Genomic DNA, 19,003 nt, shown 5'->3' on the forward strand with positions numbered 1-19,003 from the left:
ACTGAATACTGAAGACCTTGCTTCTATATGTTATACTCCTCTAGTGCTGAGGAATGTAATTTGTTACACTTTTAGACTAGTTCGATCATGTGTATCCCTGGGTGGCCTTGAATGCAAGGAGATCTGTCTACCTCTTAATCCTGAGTCCTAGGATTAATATGTACACAAACACCTCCTAGCTTCTGGTTGCTGGGAATAAGTGGGTACCTGGCTTCTATGGTTTGTAGCTTACTTTGTATCTGAATCACAAGACAAATTTTAATAAATCATAATGAATTTTTAAAAAAATCTCACTATGTAGTCTAGACTGCATTTCAATGGGATTCTCCAACAGTAGCCTCCTAGGTGATAAAATTGCAAGTATATGCCACCATGCCCCATTTAAATGCATTTTTTCAACTAAAGGTATTTTCAAGTTATAACATTTATTAGGATATAGCATAAGTTAAGAAATATCTGTACCTAAAAATAACCTAATTTGTCCTTGGGTTATTTAATAATCACTCTGATCTATTTTCTGTTCTACCTTGTTTCTTGATTTGTTTGTTTGTTTGGTTTGGCTTGATTTGGTTTGGTTTTGCTCTTAATCTAGTAGTGTATTCAGAAAAGTTTGAAAAAATAATGGAAATGTAATTGTCTTAGCTTTTGGCCTTATAACAAAATACCTGACATAATTAACTTACAAATATAAAATGTCTTTTTGGTGTTTTTTTGTTTTTTGTTTTTTGTCATTGTTGTTGTTATTGGTCATAGTAGTGGTGGTTTTTTGAAACAGGGTCTCACTTTGTATACATGGCTGGACTGGAATTCACTTTGGAGACCAGGTTGACCTTGAACTCATAGAGATCACCAGCCTCTACCTCCTGAGTGCTGGGATTAAAAGTATGCACCAGCATTCCCCAGCTTAAATTTCTTTAAGAGATTCTAGTTCTCCGGGTTTTGGTGGCTCAAGCCTTTAATCCCAGTACTGGTGAGGCAGAGGGAGGAGGATCTCTGTGAGTTTGAGGTCAGCCTGGTCTACAGAGGTAGTTCCAGGACAGGCTCCAAAGCAATACAGAGGAACCCTGGAGAGAGAGAGGGGGGGGGAGGGAGGGAGGGAGGGAGGGAGGGAGGGAGAGAGGGAGAGAGAGAGAGAGGGAGAATGAGGGGGGAGAGAGAGAGAGAGAGAGGGAGGGAGGGAGGAGATTCTAGTTCATGATCAAGTTGTCCTGTGACCTTAAGCCTTTAATGCAGCATCATATCATAGCAAAAGTTCATGACAAAACAATTTACCTCATGAGCCAGGAAACAAAAAGTAGGAAGAAAAGGAAGAGGTCAGAGTCCCACAATACCCTCATGAAAATACCCTCCCCAGTGACTGAAGTAACTTGCAAAGCTTCTGCCCTGGAAGGTCCATGACCTCTCCTAACATTGCCACCCTGGGTTCACATGAACCTTTTGAAAACACTCAGCATTAACACTATAGCAGTATTGTTCCCCACTGTAGAAAGTTTTTAATCAGTTTTCATTTTGAATAATCTGAGAAATTGTATTTTGACATTGAGTTCCAGCATACTAAGTTCCTGAGCACTTCTAGTTAATAATACTTGTGATCAAACCCTACCTCCCCAAAAGTTGTACTTGATATAAAATGAAATATAGTTCTTAGTTATTTTTATGAAGACAGAGACAACACAAAATAATTTTAGGTTTTGGATGATAGTTCCATCAGTAAAGTGCTTTCTATACAAGCCTGAGGATATGTATTCAATTCCCAACACTCACATAAGAAGCCAAGCATGTACTCAGCATGGCGGGGTGGAGGGGTGACACAATGGAATCTTAAAATTTGCAGGCAAATGGATGAAACTATAAGAAACCATCCTGAGTGAGGTAACCCAGTCACAAAAAGACAAACATGTTATGTACTCACTCATATATGGCTTTTAGAGCAAAAGACTACCAGCCTACAATTCACACCGCCAGAAAAGCTAGGAAACAAGGAGGACCCTAAGAGAGACATACATGGTCCCCTGAAGAAGGGGAAAGGGACAAGATCTCCCAAGCAAATTGGGAGCATGGAGGGGAGGGGAGAAGAGGTAGGGGGAAGAGAAGGAGAGAAGTAGAAAGACAGAGCAGGAAGACTGAGTCAGGGAAAGAATAGAGAAGAGCAAGAAAAGAGATTCCATAGTAGAGGGAACCATTATAGGTTTTAGGAGAAATCTGGCACTAGGGAAAATGTCCAGAGATCTACAAGGATGAACCCCAACTAACAATCTAAGCAGTAGAGGAGAGGCTACCTTAAATGCCCTTCCCCAATAATGAGATTGATGACTACCTTATATGCCATCCTAGAGCCTTCATCTAGTAACTAATAGAAGCAGAAGCAGACACCCACACCTAAACACTGAGCCAAACTCCTAAACACTGAGCCGAACTCCTGAAATCCAGTTGCAGACAAGGAGCAATGATGAGCAAAAGGGTCAAGGCCAGGCTGGAAAAACCCATAGAAACTACTGACCTGAACAAGGGGGAGCTCATGGACTCCGGTCTGATAGCTAGGAAGCCAGCATAGGATTGACCCAGATTCCCTGAATGTGGCTTTAGTAGGGAGGACTGGGCAATCTATGGGGCCTCTGGTAGTAGGTCAATATTTATCCCTAGTATATGAATGGACTTTGGGAGCCCATTCCACATAGTGGGATACTTTCAACTAGACACATGGAGGAGAGCCTAGGCCCAGCTCCAATGATACAATAGACTTTGAAGATCCCCATGGCAGGCCTCACCCTCCCTGGGGAGCAGAAAGGGGATGGGATGGAGGTTGGTAGAGAGAAAAGGGGAGAATAAGAGGGTGTGGGAACTGGGATTGATAGGTAAAACAAGCTTGTTTCAAATTTAAATTTAAAAATTATATATATATATATATTTTTTTTTAAATAAGCCCAGCATTGTTAGCCTGTGCTTATGAACCCAGTTTTGGGGAGATGGAGACACTGGGGTCCTTGAGGCCCACTTGCCATCTACCTTACCCTATTTGGTGAACTTCAGGTCCTCATGAGCAACCCTGTCTCAAACAACATGGATGACTTCTAAGGGATACTACCTACTCTTGCATCCAGATGCATGTGCACATTCACACATAGAAATAATTGTCTAAGTAAAGAATTTTATTCGTAGAATCTTAAAACTGGCATATTTAAACTACAATTAACATTAGAGAATAGTTATACAACATCCTAATTTTTCTGTCCTGAAACTCAAGCGCATAAGCAAAAAAGGAATAGGAATAAGGTATTAAGACTTACATCCTTTTTTGTTACATAATAGTCTCCTGGTCCAGCATTAAAATATTTTTAATAAATGGTAGCTGGCATAACAGATAATATTAAAAGCCTAAAATTAGTGAAATAGTATGTGCCATGTTTGTCCTGGCCCCCTTAGAAAAAAATAGGTATTTAAGCTACTTCCACTTATCCTACATCTTTGACTCATTCTTTTAGGCTTAAACATTTTCTGTTGTTTTTGTTTTATTCTCTGCTAAAGGAAATAAAATTAAGAAATTCACTAGAGTAAGGAAATTGTCAGAAATTATATAATTTAGAAATCAGCATTCATGAAATTGTTTATTATTAAATACAGAATATTCAGTCATGTATTGATACCAATGCAAACCAAGATATATTTAGAAAATACAAATGTAAATTTAAATTATTAAATTTTTAATATGTTCATAAAAAGAATTAATCAGCCCTGCTTTCTTATAGTTTCAGTACCTTTTCTCTTAAATTTGATTTCTTTTTTAATTAATTAATTTATATATTTATTTCATTTTACATTCCAACCACAGGTCTCCCTCCCACCCCCTACCACTTCCTCCCCCAAGTCCACCCCCATCCACTCTTCCCAACAGGTAAAAGCTCCCATAAGGAGTCAACAAAGTCTGACACATTAAGTTGGGGCAGGACCAAGCCCCTCCCACCTGCATTAAGGCCAAGCATGGCATCCTACCATAGGGAATGGACTCCAACAAACTAGCTCATGTACCAGGGATAGATACTGGTCCCACTGCCAGGGGTCCCTCAGTTAATCCAAGCTTCACAACTGTCTCCCACATTAGGAGGACATAGTTTGGTCCCATGGGAGCTCAACAGCTATTGGTCTAGAGCTCATGAGTTTTTACAAGCTTGGTTCAGCCCTCTAGATTTCTCCACCATGATCTTGACCTCCCTTGCTAAATTCCCTTCTCCCTCTGTTCGACTGGCTTCCCAGAGCTTAGCCTGGTGGTTGGCTGTGGATCTCTGCATCTGGTTATATAAATTACTGGATGAAGGCTCCAAGAGATGTCATCTAATTTCTCTTCAAGGAGGATCCATATGTCCCTCTTAGGGTCTTCCTTGTTACCTAACTGTAGGTTGTAGTCTGGTTATCCTTTGTGTTTTATTTGATATTCACTTATGAGTTAGTATATAGCATGTTTGTTTTACCTCACTCAGGATGTTTTTTTTCTACTTCTATCCATTTGCCTGCAAATTTCATGATGTCATTGTCTCTTGCAGCTGAGTAATACTCGGTTATGTAAATGTCCCACATTTTCTTTATCTGTTCTTCAGTTGAGGGGCATCTAGGTTGTTTCCAGGTTCTGGCTATTACAAATAATACTGTTATAAACATTGTTGAGCAAGTGTCCTTGTGGTATGATTAGGCATGCTTTGGGTATATGCCCAAAAGTGGTATCACTCGGTCTTGAGGTAGATTGACTCCCAATTTTCTGAAAAAAACCAACATACTGATTTCCAAAGTGACTTTACAAGTTTGCACTCCCACCAGCAGTAGAGGAGTGTTCCCCTGACTCCACATCTTTTCCAACATAATGATCTTAGCCATTCTGGCATGTGTAAGATGGTTTCTCTGAGTCGTTTTGATTTGCATTTCCCTGATGAATAAGAATGTTGAACAATTCCTTAAATGTCTTTTGGCTGTTTGAGATTCTTCTGGTGAGAATTCTCCATTTAGCTCTGTACCCCATTTTTAATTGGATTACTTTGTATTTTGATGTCTAGTTTGAGTTGCTTATATATATATTTATATATTTCCCTCATGTGCTGTCCCTTCATTTGTTCACCAGGGCAGACCAGCCACAATCAATAAATTGCATTAGTGTTTCCAGAGATGATGATGAAAATAACAAAATTAACATTCAGCTGGGTCAAACACAATCATTTGAGTGTTATGAGTATGTTTTTCCCTGCCCTGGTCCCAACACCGCACAAGCCCCAAATAACACACAGAGACCCTGTATTTGATATAATTCTGTTGGCCAGTTACTAGTTTCTTATCAGCTTATCAGTCTTAATTATTTACCCATTTCCATTAATCTAAGTACTTCCACGTGATCTTATCTTACCGGAGAGAGGGGCTGGCATTCTTCTTTCTCTGTTCTCCATCTTGGATCTCCTACTTCCTCTCTCTTCCTGCTTTCCTGGTCCTGCCTATCTTGCTTTCCTATTGGCCAACAGTGCTTTATTCATTAACCATTGCAAGAAACATATTTACAGAATAACATCTCCCATCACAAGAGTATTATAGTTAGACCTAGACATTTTAGTTAGGTATTTAGAAAACATATATAAATTTAATTTCTTCAGCAAATGTTGACTAAACATCTATTAAGCTGGGTCCCTTGTAAAGTCATATGTAAAGAAAGATGACTAAAAGGAGAAATGCCCCCACTGTCTAGGGCAGAATAGTGAGGTCAGCAGGGCTGCTCTTCTCTTTTATTGACTCTTTTGTAAGCTTTCCTTCTTCTGTCAATTCATTTATAAACATTATTTGCCCCTCTTCATATTTTGTGTATTTATTTCACAAGATTTTATGTATGTTAGTAGTTGAGGGGCCATCTGTAAGTTATTTCATCATCTGTTATCACTACCTAGACCTTGTTTGAGCTACAAATTCCTGCTAATAGGGTTTTATGACAAATACTAAGTTTATTTTTCCTGCCTCTACAGCAATACTTTTCCCTCTACAGCTTCTTGAATACATTCCTGATCTCCATCCCACTGCCACTGTTTTTATTGAGGTCATTGCTAACTTTGTGGATTAACATTTTTGTTTGGTTGGTTTTGTTTGTTTCAAGACAGAGTTTCTCTTTGTGACATCTCTGGCTGTCCTAGAATTCGGTTTGTAGACAAGGCTGACCTCAAACTCACAAGAGATCCACCTGCCTCTGCCTCCCAAGTGCTGGTATTAAAGGCATGTGTCTCTACTGCCTGAAACATCTTAGATTATTTTAAGAAGTTCCTTCTAGTTCACATCCCCTCCAATCTGTTCGCTGGTTTGATGAGAATAATCTGTTCAAGTGGTGGAGAGTGTGTTTTAAAACTCACTACATAGAATTCCTGTTTTTAAAACATCCACCTTGTCAACCTGACTGATCCAGACCCCTCTCTCTCTCTCTCTCTCTCTCTCTCTCTCTCTCTCTCTCTCTCTCTCTCTCTTCCTTTTTCTTTTTCTTTTGAGTAAATTTTGTTCTTTGACCATTTCATGAGTGTATAAAATGCTTTCTGGTTACTTTTCCTCCTACCCTGGCCAGCTTCCCTTCTTTGCAAATCATTATAATTTTTCTCTAGGATTTTTTTTATTTCTTCTCTGATGTCTTAGATGATCTTCTGTTCACTCAAATATGTATTATTTAGTCTCCAAGATTTTGTGCTATCTACAATTTTTGTTATTCTTGATTTCAAATTTTATTTTAATTGATAATGTTGAAACCTGATTTGTGTTCTTTTATATGATTGATTTAAAGAACATTGCCAGTGCTGCTGAGAAAATGTCTATTGGTTGGAACATTCTGTTTCATCAGGTCTAGTAGATCCATAATATATTTTAGCTCTGAAGTTTCTTTGCTTTAGTTGCAAACCTAAATACATATGAGAATGAAGAATTGAAAACAATGCTATTATTGTGTCAGAACCCATGTGATCTTTTATTCCATACAGTGTTTGTTGTATGAAATTAGGGGCTCTTTTTAAATTTCTTCTAATTAATCTTGGGTTTGAAGTCTACCTTATCAGTATAAATATAACTAAACCTGCTTGTTTGTGTTCTCTTTTTGTTTATAGTGCCTTTCCCATATGTTTTGAGGGTTTGCTGAGTTCTGTCCATTTTACTGTAATTGACTTTGAATAATATTCTGTGGAGTGTTTGGATAGATTTCCTTAATCCATGCATTGGTTTGTTTGCATGTTCTATACAATCATTGATTCTTTTAAAAAGTAAAATTCTGAATTCTTTCTCAGGCATTGTACCTATCTCTGTAGTTCTGGTTACTCATAGGAGAATTAACCAGTTATGGGTCATGGGTTGTGGCTATATCATACTCTTTGTGTTTTGCATATCTGTTGGAGGGGATTTGTCTTTTCATTTTGATTTCCCCTTATGACTCTTTTGGGATATTTCGTTCTCTGGAAATATATCTGCATGAATCTCAGCACTGGGGACTGGTGAAATTTGGTGTTGGTAGTCAAAGGGGGAAGTCTTGTCTTGACTGTGTGCCATCAAAACCAAGAATAGGGTTGCACACTAATTACCAAGGCAACCAAATGAAGTAAAACCCTTAGTCTCCCCTTCAATTCAATTCAATGCTTAGGACAAGATAACAAACATCAGACCAACTGAAGTCAGAACTACAGTGCAAAGTAACCCATTGGACCACAGCAGTATAATCTGGAGCCTAAAGTGACCTAAGAAGTTGGAACCCAACACCACATTGACCCTGAAGAGCATAGAAACTAAAGCTTCCATTTTTCCAAGGAACCCTGGGCATACTAGAGAAGAAACTTACATAAGTCTCAATCATGCATATATTAAGTTTTCACTTAGAACAATGCTACCTACTTATAAATAACTCCTTGCATGGTGGTTTGTCTGGTCTTTGTTGTAACTTTTTCTGTTTTGTTTTGGTATTTTTCCCCTAAATATGTGGTCAACTGAAATCATTCCTTTTATGTACATTTATGATTTTAGTCCATGATCCTCATTACCTCTAAAATATATTCTTGGGTTTCTGCATCCTAATACATCATTATCGTTATTCTTCTTTCTTCATTCCTGTACTATAAACATAGCACTGTGAACATTCATTAAAAAAGGTGTGTGGTCCATGTTCTGGGCAGGACAAACTGAGTTGGCATGAAATGTCGTCATAGGACTCAGAAATGGCATACAATTTTAAACTTTAATGTTTTAAACCACCAGTGGTCAAGGAACAGCTCACTATAAAAAGAAAAACTGCATGGAAGTGGAGGATATTGTCTGTTATGTCTGTGATCTGTAAATGTGTATAATCTCACCTGAAAATAATTGTGATTTTCTTAACCTCCAAAAATTACATATCACCAGTCATCTCTCTAGGTGTTTTCAGATGCCCCCACATCTGTACTTTTACTGTAGTATACATACATACAGAGAGATAAAAATAAAAGCATATTATAAGTCTCATTTAAGCACTTCTGAAAAAACAAAATACAGGAGCCGTCTTTGTGGGGCTGCAGTCGGAGCCAGCCGAGCGGCCCTAAGTCCGTACTTGAGTGAGGGAGTCTGGATAAGGGAAAGGCTAGCTATAGATAATAAAGGATGACAGAGAGACAAAATAAAGGTCAGGAAGGCAGATCAGTCAATACTGAAATGCCATGAGTATATTTTTCGCCACTCTTATATACCAAAACCAAAAAGGGGAACACAGTATCGTGTAAATGGCACAAACAGACTTTTCTTCCTCACTTATTGTAAAGGTTCAGTAACCATACCTTAGGTCTAACTTCTTGTTCCCTAGCCTTGAGGTCAGGAGTAGCCACACCTGAGATTCAGGTTATTTAGACTAAGACAGCCAGCCAAAACATCCTTCTGTAGCCACACCTTTGACCTTTAGGTCTTATGACTTGCTGACAGCTTTGAACTCTCTGTCATTGTACCAAGATGAAATGCAGCCATCTTTATGGGCACCCACAATTAGTGATCAAAAAAATATGTTGCTAGGTGTTTGCTGGAATCCCACACTCAAGAGAATAAGGCAAGAGACTCATGACTTCAAGGCCTACCTAGGCAACAGAGCAAGACCCTGTCTCAGAAGAAAAAAAGGAATAATTGGTTTTAACTTAATATACCTGTTTCATCAAGTATATTTATGATTTTTAAAGGCACAGCATTACATATGATTCCTAGTTTTTCCACTCTTTTTAGGTACCTCATTATGATCTCGGTATACCTGCCTTATTTGTTATAGGCCATTTAGCAGTGTTTTTATTCACTATCTTGGAGTTAATCTGTTAATAGTGTTAAGATTTAAGGCATAGGAAATGGAAAAATTTTGCAGTTGAAGAGAAAAAATATTTAAAAAGGAGCAGCATCTAAAGTCCTTATTATCTTTTGGGGTCAGTGAAATGGATCAGCAAATAGGGGGTCTTGCTGCCAAGCCTGAGGATCTGAGTTTCATCCCCAGAACCTAAATAACCAAGTCCTACAGGTTCCATTGACTTCCAAAAATACTCATGCAATGTAACAAATATGCATAATAACATAAACTAAATAAATAAATGTAAAAAAATTATCATTGATCTTTGCTCATATTCCCATCAACCATCCTTTGCCCACTGGCCTCTTCTCTCTATTCTCAGTTTCCCTGAGCTTTCATATATTTTAGATATATACTCTTCAGTCTAGAGTCCACATGTAAGAGAAAGCATATGACAGTTGGTCTCAACCCACTCCTGCATACTATTGTCGTCCTCTGCCTTTCTTACCTTTAAACTCCTCCCTCCTCTCAGGTAGTCACTATTTTATTTTCATAGAATAAATGCATTGAAGGTGGTAGTATTTTTAATCTTGATTCCACATGCCAGAAAAAATATGCAATATTTGTCTTTATGTGTCTGAATATTTAAAATAGCTCACCTAAACTGTTGGTATCTAATTCTATCAATTTTCCTGGAAATTATGTAATTTATTTTTTTCTTTTTGTTACAGCTTAACAAAACTCCATTTTGTTTACGTACCATATTTTCTTTATGTATTTATCTGTTTAAGAACATCTAAGCTGGTTCCATATGTTGGCTACTGTGAATATTTTGGTGTGCAAGTATCCCTGCTGATGTGCTCACTTTAATTCTTTGGGTGTACCTAGGAGTAACAAAGCTGGATCACAAGTTAGATTTTAAGGAACCTTAATGCTGATTTCCATAGTTGCTACATCTTCATCCCTCATTCCTACCGACATTTGTTTACTTTGCCTGAGGATGGACATTCTGACTGAGGTGAGACAGAATCTCAGAGTAGTTTTAGTTTTCTGTTCATCTCTCTTGCCTATTTTTGATGAGTTGCTTCTTTTGGTATTAAGTATTTTTTAGTTCTTTGAATGTTCTATGCACTGATCACATGTCATTTATATAGCTGACAAAAATTTTCTTCCATCCTGTATACCATCTCTTTAGTCTGCCGATGTTTCCTTTCCTTTGCAGAGGTTTTTACATTTATGCAGCCCCAGGACAAGACAAATTACTCAGTAGTTGAGAATGCTTGCTATTCCTCCAGAGAACCCAAGTTTAATTCCCACCACACACATGAGGCAGCTCACAATCTGGTGTGTATCTATAGTTCCAGGGGACTGAGGGCCTACACAAGCACCTCAACACTCACACTAATATACATGCTTTTATGCAGTCCCATGTGTAAGTTCTTTCTGTTATTTCTAAATTTGGAGTCTTACCTGAAAGTCTCACCTTTATCTCAAAATGTTTTTCCTAATTTTTTTCTTGTAGTTTTGAGGGTTCAAGGCTTTCATTAAGGTCTTTGATCTATTTTGAATTGGTTTGTTTGTTTGGTTGGTTGGTTGGTTGGTTGGTTGGTTGGTTGGTTGGTTGGTTGGTTGGTTAATTGGTTGGTTTTTGTTTGTTTTTTGCTTTGGAGCCTGTCCTGGAACTTGCTCTGTAGACCAGGCTGGCCTCAAACTCACAGAGACCTGCCTGTCTCTGCCTCCCAAGTGCTGGGATTAAAGGTGTGTGCCATGAATGCCCAGCCTTAAATTTATTTTTAAATATAGTGAGGGAAAAATCCAATTTTGTTAGTCTAAATATAAATATCCAGTTTTCCTGGTACCATTTATGTGAAGAGGCTCTTTTTATTCTACTATATGGTTTTGGCAGCTTTGTAAATGCAGGGGAGATGGCTTTGGCTGTTTGTAAGTTTATTAAGTCCTCTGTTCTATTCCATCAGTTGTATATCTATCTTTGTACCAGTACAATATTGGTTTTGCAACTAAAGCTCCATAGTATAATTTGAAATCAGATATTGTGCATCCTCTAGCACTGTTCTTTTTTCCTAACATGGTTTGTCTATTTGGAGTTTGTTGGAGTTGCAGTGGTGGTAGTTTTGTTTTTGTTTGGGTTTTTTTTTTTTTTTTTTTTTTTTGTAGGGTTGGTTTGGATGTATGTACTTTCATGAATTTTAGAATTGTTTTTCGATTTTCATGAAGAATAGCATTGTGATAAAGATGGAGATTGCATTGAATCTTCAATACAGTCATTTTCTAGTTGAGCTGAGGGGTCTTTCCATCTTCTCATGTCTTTCTCAATTTCTATATTCACTGTTTTAAATTTTTCCTCATGGAAGCCTTCCAACTCTTGGATAGTTTTATTTCTAGGAATTTTATGCTAGAGTATAGACTATTTCTTGATTTCTTTGTCAGCAAGTTGATTATTGGTATAGAAAATACTTTTAACATTGATTATTTTATATCATACTACTTTGCTAAAGATGTTTATCAGATCATGTAGTTTTCTGACAGAATCTGTAACACCTTTAAGTATAGACTCATATCTGAAAATGTGGATGTTTTTACTTCCTACTTCCCTTTTTGAATCCCTGATATTTCCTTTTCTTGACTTATTACTCTAGCTTAGACCCAAGCACTATATTGAATAAAATGATGAAAGTAAATCCCCTTGTCTCATTCCTGAATTTAGTGAAAAGTGTTGAGGTATGTTCCTTCTGTTCCTAATTTTGCCAGCGTTTTTATCATGAGTGAATGGTTGTTACAACTATTTAGATTATCATGTGACTTCAAACCTTTGTATGCTGCACTACCTGTATTTAGGAATACTGAACTATAATTTTATCCATGGATCAAAATCAAATTGGCCTTAGTTGTTGAGCCAGTTACAAGTATTGTTCATATTGAGAATTTTTTGCATCTGTATACATTAGAGAAGATGACTCATTGTTTTCTTTTTTGTTTTGTTTTTTCTACTCCTGTTTGGTATAAGTATCAAAGTAATACTGACTTCACAGAATGAGTTTGAGATGTTTTGTGGTGATATATTATTTATTATTTAGTAAAGCCATTGTAGAGCAAAATGCAAAGCTAGCAACAGCCATAGAGCCAGGCACTGGTGATTGAAATGAGAAAGTCGGGCTAAGCCCATTTCCAAGATATGGCACATGCATTTGTACCTATCTTATTTATGACTGATTGCTTACCCATTGCCTCCATTATTCATATTTCTTTCTTTTCTTTCAGATGGAATGGGGCGAGTCCTTGCTCAAGATGTATATGCAAAAGACAACCTACCCCCATTCCCAGCATCAGTAAAAGATGGTTATGCTGTTCGAGGTAAATATGTTAGTTTTCTTTAGTGTCTTCAGACTCATATAGTATTTTTCCCACATTTTTGTCTCAATTCACATAGCTGTTTATTATTATATCTATTCCCAATTAACTGTCAAAATTACTTAACTCACCAGTAAGCTTGCTGATCTGTACCTGTATATTTTTGACACAATCTTGATTAGTTCTCTGCAGTCAAAGTATTATATAGTCCTATGGAAATCGTTTATTACAAATATATACATAGATGTCAAGTTAAAAAAAAAAAAAACACTATTACTTGTCTAGGGATGTGGCTCAGATCAACTTATCATGTACAAGGTCCTAGGTTCTCTGATACTATAAAATCAAAAAATACTGTTACTATAGCTTGTACCTTTAGCTTCTTCACACACCAGAAAGCAGACACCTGGTTCTGGAATTCTTTCATGTTTTCTAGTTGAAAACATCTAAATGGTCTCCGGGAAAAAAACAAACAGATTAAACAAGGGGATTAAATGTGAACATGTGTTCTCTTGCTTCAAACTTAAAGATGCAATGAAAGTATGAGTAAAACCTTTAATCTCTCCAGAAGTCATATTTCAGAGCTTCAGAACCCCAGATGGTACTAGCAGCTCACACCCTCAGAGTTGCCTAACATTGTCTAAAACTTAAAAGTAAATACTAAGTAGCAATTGCTTGCCTAAAATTTGATCTAATAACCCAAGGTAAAAATGTAGCTAAATTGCTTTAAAAATCTTATTTGAATTTTTTCCTTTGTTTTTCTGTGTGTATTGTAAAATAGGTATACACTATGGTATGATTCCATTGACATAATTAGCATAAAATAATTACTTCTTGTGATGAAAACACTCAAAATCTACTTTTTTAGCAATTTTCAAAACACAGTACATTAACTAGGCAGTGGTGGTGCACACCTTTAATCCCAGCACTTGGGAGGGAGGCAGAGACAGGCTGATCTCTGTGAGTTTAAGACTCTCTACAAAGAGAGTTCCAGGACAGCCAGGGCTGTTACACAGAGAAACCCTTTCTCCAAAAAAAGAAAGAAAGAAAGAAAGAAAGAAAGAAAGAAAGAAAGAAAGAAAGAAAGAAAGAAAGAAAAGAAAACATTATTTTTGTTATTGGTTACTTACTGACTCAAATTAAAAATAGTCAAAATAGTCTTACATATTTCCTAGCTTTTCAGGGTTCTTTAAAAATAGTTATTTTTAATTTTTTTATTTTTTTTTTACATACAATATATTGATCATGCTTTCCCCCACCCCAGCTCCTCCCTGATCTTCCCCACCTATCTACCCACCAAACTTAGTATTCCTTTTCTGTCATTCAAAAAATTTCACAAAAACAAAAATCAAAACAAACAATCAAAAGGCCAATAAGACACAAAATGATAAAACAAAAGGCCACCAAAAAAGCCATTGAGTTTGTTTTTATTTGTCAACTACTCTGGGCATAGGATTTCCCTTGTAGTATAGTTGACATACCCAGTGACATTCCATTGGAGAAAACTGATATTCCCTTTGTCAATGGGTTTTACTTGCAAGTATCTTCTTGGTTTGGGGTGAGAGTTTGTGTTCACATACTTGTGTGCTGGTACCTGCTTGAACTTGTGTAAGATATTTGTGCAGTCTCTGTGCATCAGCCTCTGGAGGATACTGTTTCCCTGGAGATGTCCATCACCTCTGGCTTCCTGAGCCCTGAGGAGGAGGATTTTGATAAAGACATTCTATTTGGTCTTCAGATCCTGTAAATCTTTCACCTTTTACCAACATGTTTTTTTGAGATTAAGGGACAATAAATCAGTATTCCAGGAATTCTCAGAAATTTTGAAATTATTATTGTTGTGTGAAGTTATAAGAATATTTTGACAACCATAAAGTAAACAGAAAAATCAGCATTAATATCATCTAAATTTTCCTAAAAGTAGACACAACAGATATAAATGAATAACAATTTTATAAATTCCATATGGGGTTTCACTATAACATAATGAGAAAAGTATTGTCCTGTATGACAATGTATTCTGTGTTCAAAATGAATATATTAAGTATATGAAAATCACAGGCTCTATTAGTTTTGAATATATTATTGCTCAAAGTTGCTATTATTTTTTAAATAGTTCTAGCAGTCTTCACGTTCTGTTATTTGGATAGCTAACATATTTAAATAATAAAATATACCAATTTTAGCAGTGCTCACAAAGAACTACAGCCTACAAAAATAGTTAAACAATGATAAATTAATTTAAAATTAATATTTTCCTCATGGAACTACATGTGGATACAGCCAGTAAAATTTTTTTAAATGGTGAGTTACGGATTTTTTTTTTTTTTTGTTTCTTCTGCCCATTAAAATAATATTTCTTTTTCTTGTAATTAAATACATTCACTAATATCTGTCATGTTCCAGTGCCATCTCTTACATTAGAGTTACCATCAAAAATGGTTAAAGCTCTGTATATGGGCTTTGAACAGAGTCCAAGTGATCTAGGTTCCAGGACTGCCTTCTTAAATATGTGACTTTGAGTAAATTACTCAAAACCTTTTTATCCTTCTCTGTGAAATGGCAAAAACTGTGACATTAACAGATTGTCATGAAAATCAAATTAGGCTATGGAAAGTCTTAGTAATTTACCCAGAACATACCAAAAGAAGAACACTTAAAAATTGTTTCCTGGATATTTAATGTAAACATTACTATCATGATTATTATTATTATTACTGTTATTATTGTTGTAAACACACTTTCCCCAGACAATCCCTGACAAAAGGATGGCAGTCAGAGCTGGGCACAGTACTACATGCCTATAACCCCAGCACTTGGGAGGCTGAAGGAAGAGGATCAACTATAGAAAGAAGGCGGGGAGGAGGGGAGGGAGGGAGGAAGGGAGGAAGGGCAGAAGGGCAGGGTAACATGTATCTGAATTGTTACTCTAACATCTGTGTAAATAAAATAAAATGGTGAAGGTTGGCATTATGTTTCACACCAATAGAATCTCAAGAAATCTATCTTTAACTTTTCCCACTAGATGAGACTGTCTTTGAAATTAGTAAAGCATAAATCACAAACCTTTTTGGCGCCTGTATTTTTCTTCCAAGTTTATCTTTGTGTACTGTTTATAGAAATGAATATTGTCCAGAAAGAAAATTATTTATCTTTATGGTTACTTCATGGGTTCTTATTACTTACTCCCATCTACAAGGTAAATTCTGTTCTGGTCTCTTTAAAACCATCCAGAATTACTATAAAATGACAGGAGATTTGTATTTGTGGAGTAAAACAGAGAACTACAAGAGATAAAATATTAGCAACCAAATGGTGGTTTTTTATATTCTTGGGTATAAAGTAGGAGAGATAAAATAAATTATCCGAAGCAGAACTATTGTCAGAGAGAATGTTTCTCTGTGATGTTTACATGAGGTAGCATAGCTGAGTAAAAGAAACTACTGCTCACAACTTTTTCCGTTGTTGTTGCCAAAAATTTAGCTAGCCCACATAGCCATAAAAGAGCCTTTCTACTGATGTAGAATCTATTCAAGCTATTTGCATAAAATCACAGATGTGTGTCCTATTTGTTCTTTTGTTTAAGATTGACTTTTTAGTTATTTCACCAAGAAAAACCCAGATGATATCCCACAGTATAAAACGTCCAAGAAACTGCATAGCAACTGCTAAGTCACATTAATCCTGCTGACAAACTGTTGTTGCTGGTTCTCTAAAATATGTGAAAAGACACAGCCATTGTGTGTGGTTAATCTCAAAGGGGGAGTGGCTGAAATACATTATGATAGAAGCAAAAACTGTCTCCAGAAGACAAAGAGGTTTGTTCTTACAACCATGCTAAATTTTTCAGTTTCCATGTCCTTACCTTTGTAATTCAGAAAAACATAGACATATCCCCTTACCGTGGAGGCAGTTGTGATGGCTTCCTAACCCTGTCTACTGAGTGGAACTCTCCTGCTCCCTTTCTTTACACTTTTTCTTCTCTGCCCTCTTCCTTAGGCTATGCAGTAACAACCAGTGGCCCCTGTGGGCACTGCACTGCTAGCTATAAGTGTAAAGAAGTTTTTAGCTTATTCTAGATTTCTAAATTTCCTTCAGAAAATTGGAATAAAACTCCAAAGCAGTTGGAGGAACACTTACATTTAGGTATATGGATTGAAAAATCAAGATAAAAAGACTAAGAAAGCAAGAAGTAGAACAAGCTGGTGGTGGTGGCACCAGGAGGATACAGTAAGAAGATTATCATTACCATGAGTTCAAAGACAGTCTGTGTTTATAGTAGATAAGAAACCAGCCACAGCTACATAGCAAGACCATGTGTCAAAACTTTTAGAAAGGAATAAAAGTGTAAGAATGCAAGAAAAGCCACCTTTAATCCCTGTACTAGGTGGGCAGAGGCAGGCAGAGCTCTGTGAATTCCAGGCCAGCCTGGTCTACAGACCAAGTTCCAGAACAGCCAAGACTATACAGAGAAACTGGCTCAAATAACAAACAAAAAAAAAAATGCAAGAGTCAAATGTTACACGATAGGAATATGTATAACTCTATAAACCTAAAACTACATTTTGGAGGAAAAAAAATTTGAAAGATTTTTAAAAAGAGAAAAGAACATGAATGTGGCATTCTAGCAGCTGAGGTCGATGCAATATTTTTTATTCTCCATTTTTTAACGAGTTTAATTATGTGTATGGGTTTAATTATATCTGTGGGTGTTTTAGCTGCCATGTACCATGTGCATGCTGGAGAAGACCTAAAGAAGGCATTGAGTTCCCTGGGACTAGAGTTACAGGGGGTTGTGAATTGCTATATGGGTTCTGGAAACCAAATTGTGGTCCACTGGAAGAGCAGCCAGTGCTTTTAATGACGAGCCAACTCTCCTGGTCCCTATGTTTTTTTTTATTTTATTTTTCTACTCTTCCTAATCAAGCTAAGCATTCTCTTAATGTATTCATGACTTTCGTGTAGCGGTACTACACAATTCTTACATGTAAAAAAAAAAAAAAAAAATATCTCAGAACCTTAAGTTTAACTTTCTAGAAAAACATTAACCTGGGGAGCCTATCTCCTTAGAACTTGATTTGGAACTGTTTTTGAACAAACCAAGAATTTGTTTTGGAGACTCTGTACTCTTCAATTTTATTGATCCCTCCCTGTCCATACACTCAAAAAGGCCTACCTCATTGCTCTTTATTAACACTCCAAGTCACTGAACAATGAGAGAATGGTAATCATCTGGACTAATTAAAGGCAAGCCTGCTTGGTGTCAGAAAAGCGTCACAGAGTGTTCTTATGTGATTCTAATCAGTAAGATCTTTTGTTATCATGAAAAATACATTCACATGGGAGAGAATACCTGCTTACATGAACTATGTTCTCCATCTTTCTAATAACTAAGTAAAATGTCAGCCAGGAGGACTCAGTTAACCAATGATATGGAGTTCTTGGTATCAATAGGAGTCAACTTATTACTTTCCCTATAACAGTGTTTCCAGAACCTTCCTGTGCATCTAAATGACCTGTATAACCAGATTCTGAAGCAGTGCATCTATATGTAGGATGTGCCAACAGTGCTAGTCTGGGGAATGTTCCTTTTCAGGGACTGTCATGATAGAGCAAATGAATATAGAAAAAAATTCAAGAGTAAGAGGAAACTTAGGGAATAAAAATTCATGAATCACAAACAACTTCACTGCACATTCAATAGCAAGGCTTACTGTTTCTTCTGGAGACAGAAAACAATTATCAGTGTATTGAACATGAAGACATTTTACTTGAAGACATCCACTAAAAAGGTAGGCTAAGTGAATCCAGCTTACTTTGGGAACCTCAGTCTCCAAGTAGGTGCTGGAATTGCAGGTGAGCTGCCTGCCACACCATCTAGCATCAATTTTTTCAATAAAAAGTAATTTCCTTTAAAATACTGTAAAAATAAGTTGTTTAATATATTAAACAATATTAGTAAAATGTTGATAATTCTTGAAGTAATGATTTTTGCTTGTTTTTTAAATTGTTTAAAAGGGGTTTAGGTATTCATATTATTTTATTCATTTATTTATTTGTTTGTTTGTTTGTTTTTATTTATTTTGCAGCCCTGTCAGTTTCTCCTCCCAGTTCCTCCCCTTTACCCCCCTTCTATTCCTAAACCCCCCAATATATTCCTCAGTTCTGAAGGGCAGGTCTCCCATGCATGATTATCAACAAAACATAGTATATCAAATTGCAATAAGACTTAAGAACCTAGGCCAGACATTGGTGCTGTGTGCCTTTAATGCCAGCGCATTGGGAAGCAGAGGCAGAAGGATCTCTGTGAGTTAGAAGCCAGCCTGGTCTACAGATCAGGTTCCAGGACAGGCTCCTCCT

The 19,003-nt window shown here is 36.7% G+C and overlaps 1 protein-coding gene across 12 annotated transcripts in view; it reads left to right on the top strand.

The window, feature by feature from the left end:
- The window catches only part of Gphn (gephyrin), a 360,226-nt gene that overhangs the window by 286,212 nt on the left and 55,011 nt on the right, over positions 1-19,003 (top strand). For all 12 annotated transcript variants that reach the window (XM_051196174.1, XM_051196176.1, XM_051196182.1 and 9 more), the window contains one exon: positions 12,554-12,646. In XM_051196174.1, the coding sequence (XP_051052131.1) occupies positions 12,554-12,646 (93 nt within the window). The remainder of the gene's footprint in view (positions 1-12,553; positions 12,647-19,003) is intronic.

Source organism: Phodopus roborovskii, unplaced genomic scaffold (assembly GCF_943737965.1).
Source record: "Phodopus roborovskii unplaced genomic scaffold, PHOROB, whole genome shotgun sequence".
In the NCBI taxonomy this organism is placed as follows: domain Eukaryota; kingdom Metazoa; phylum Chordata; class Mammalia; order Rodentia; family Cricetidae; genus Phodopus; species Phodopus roborovskii.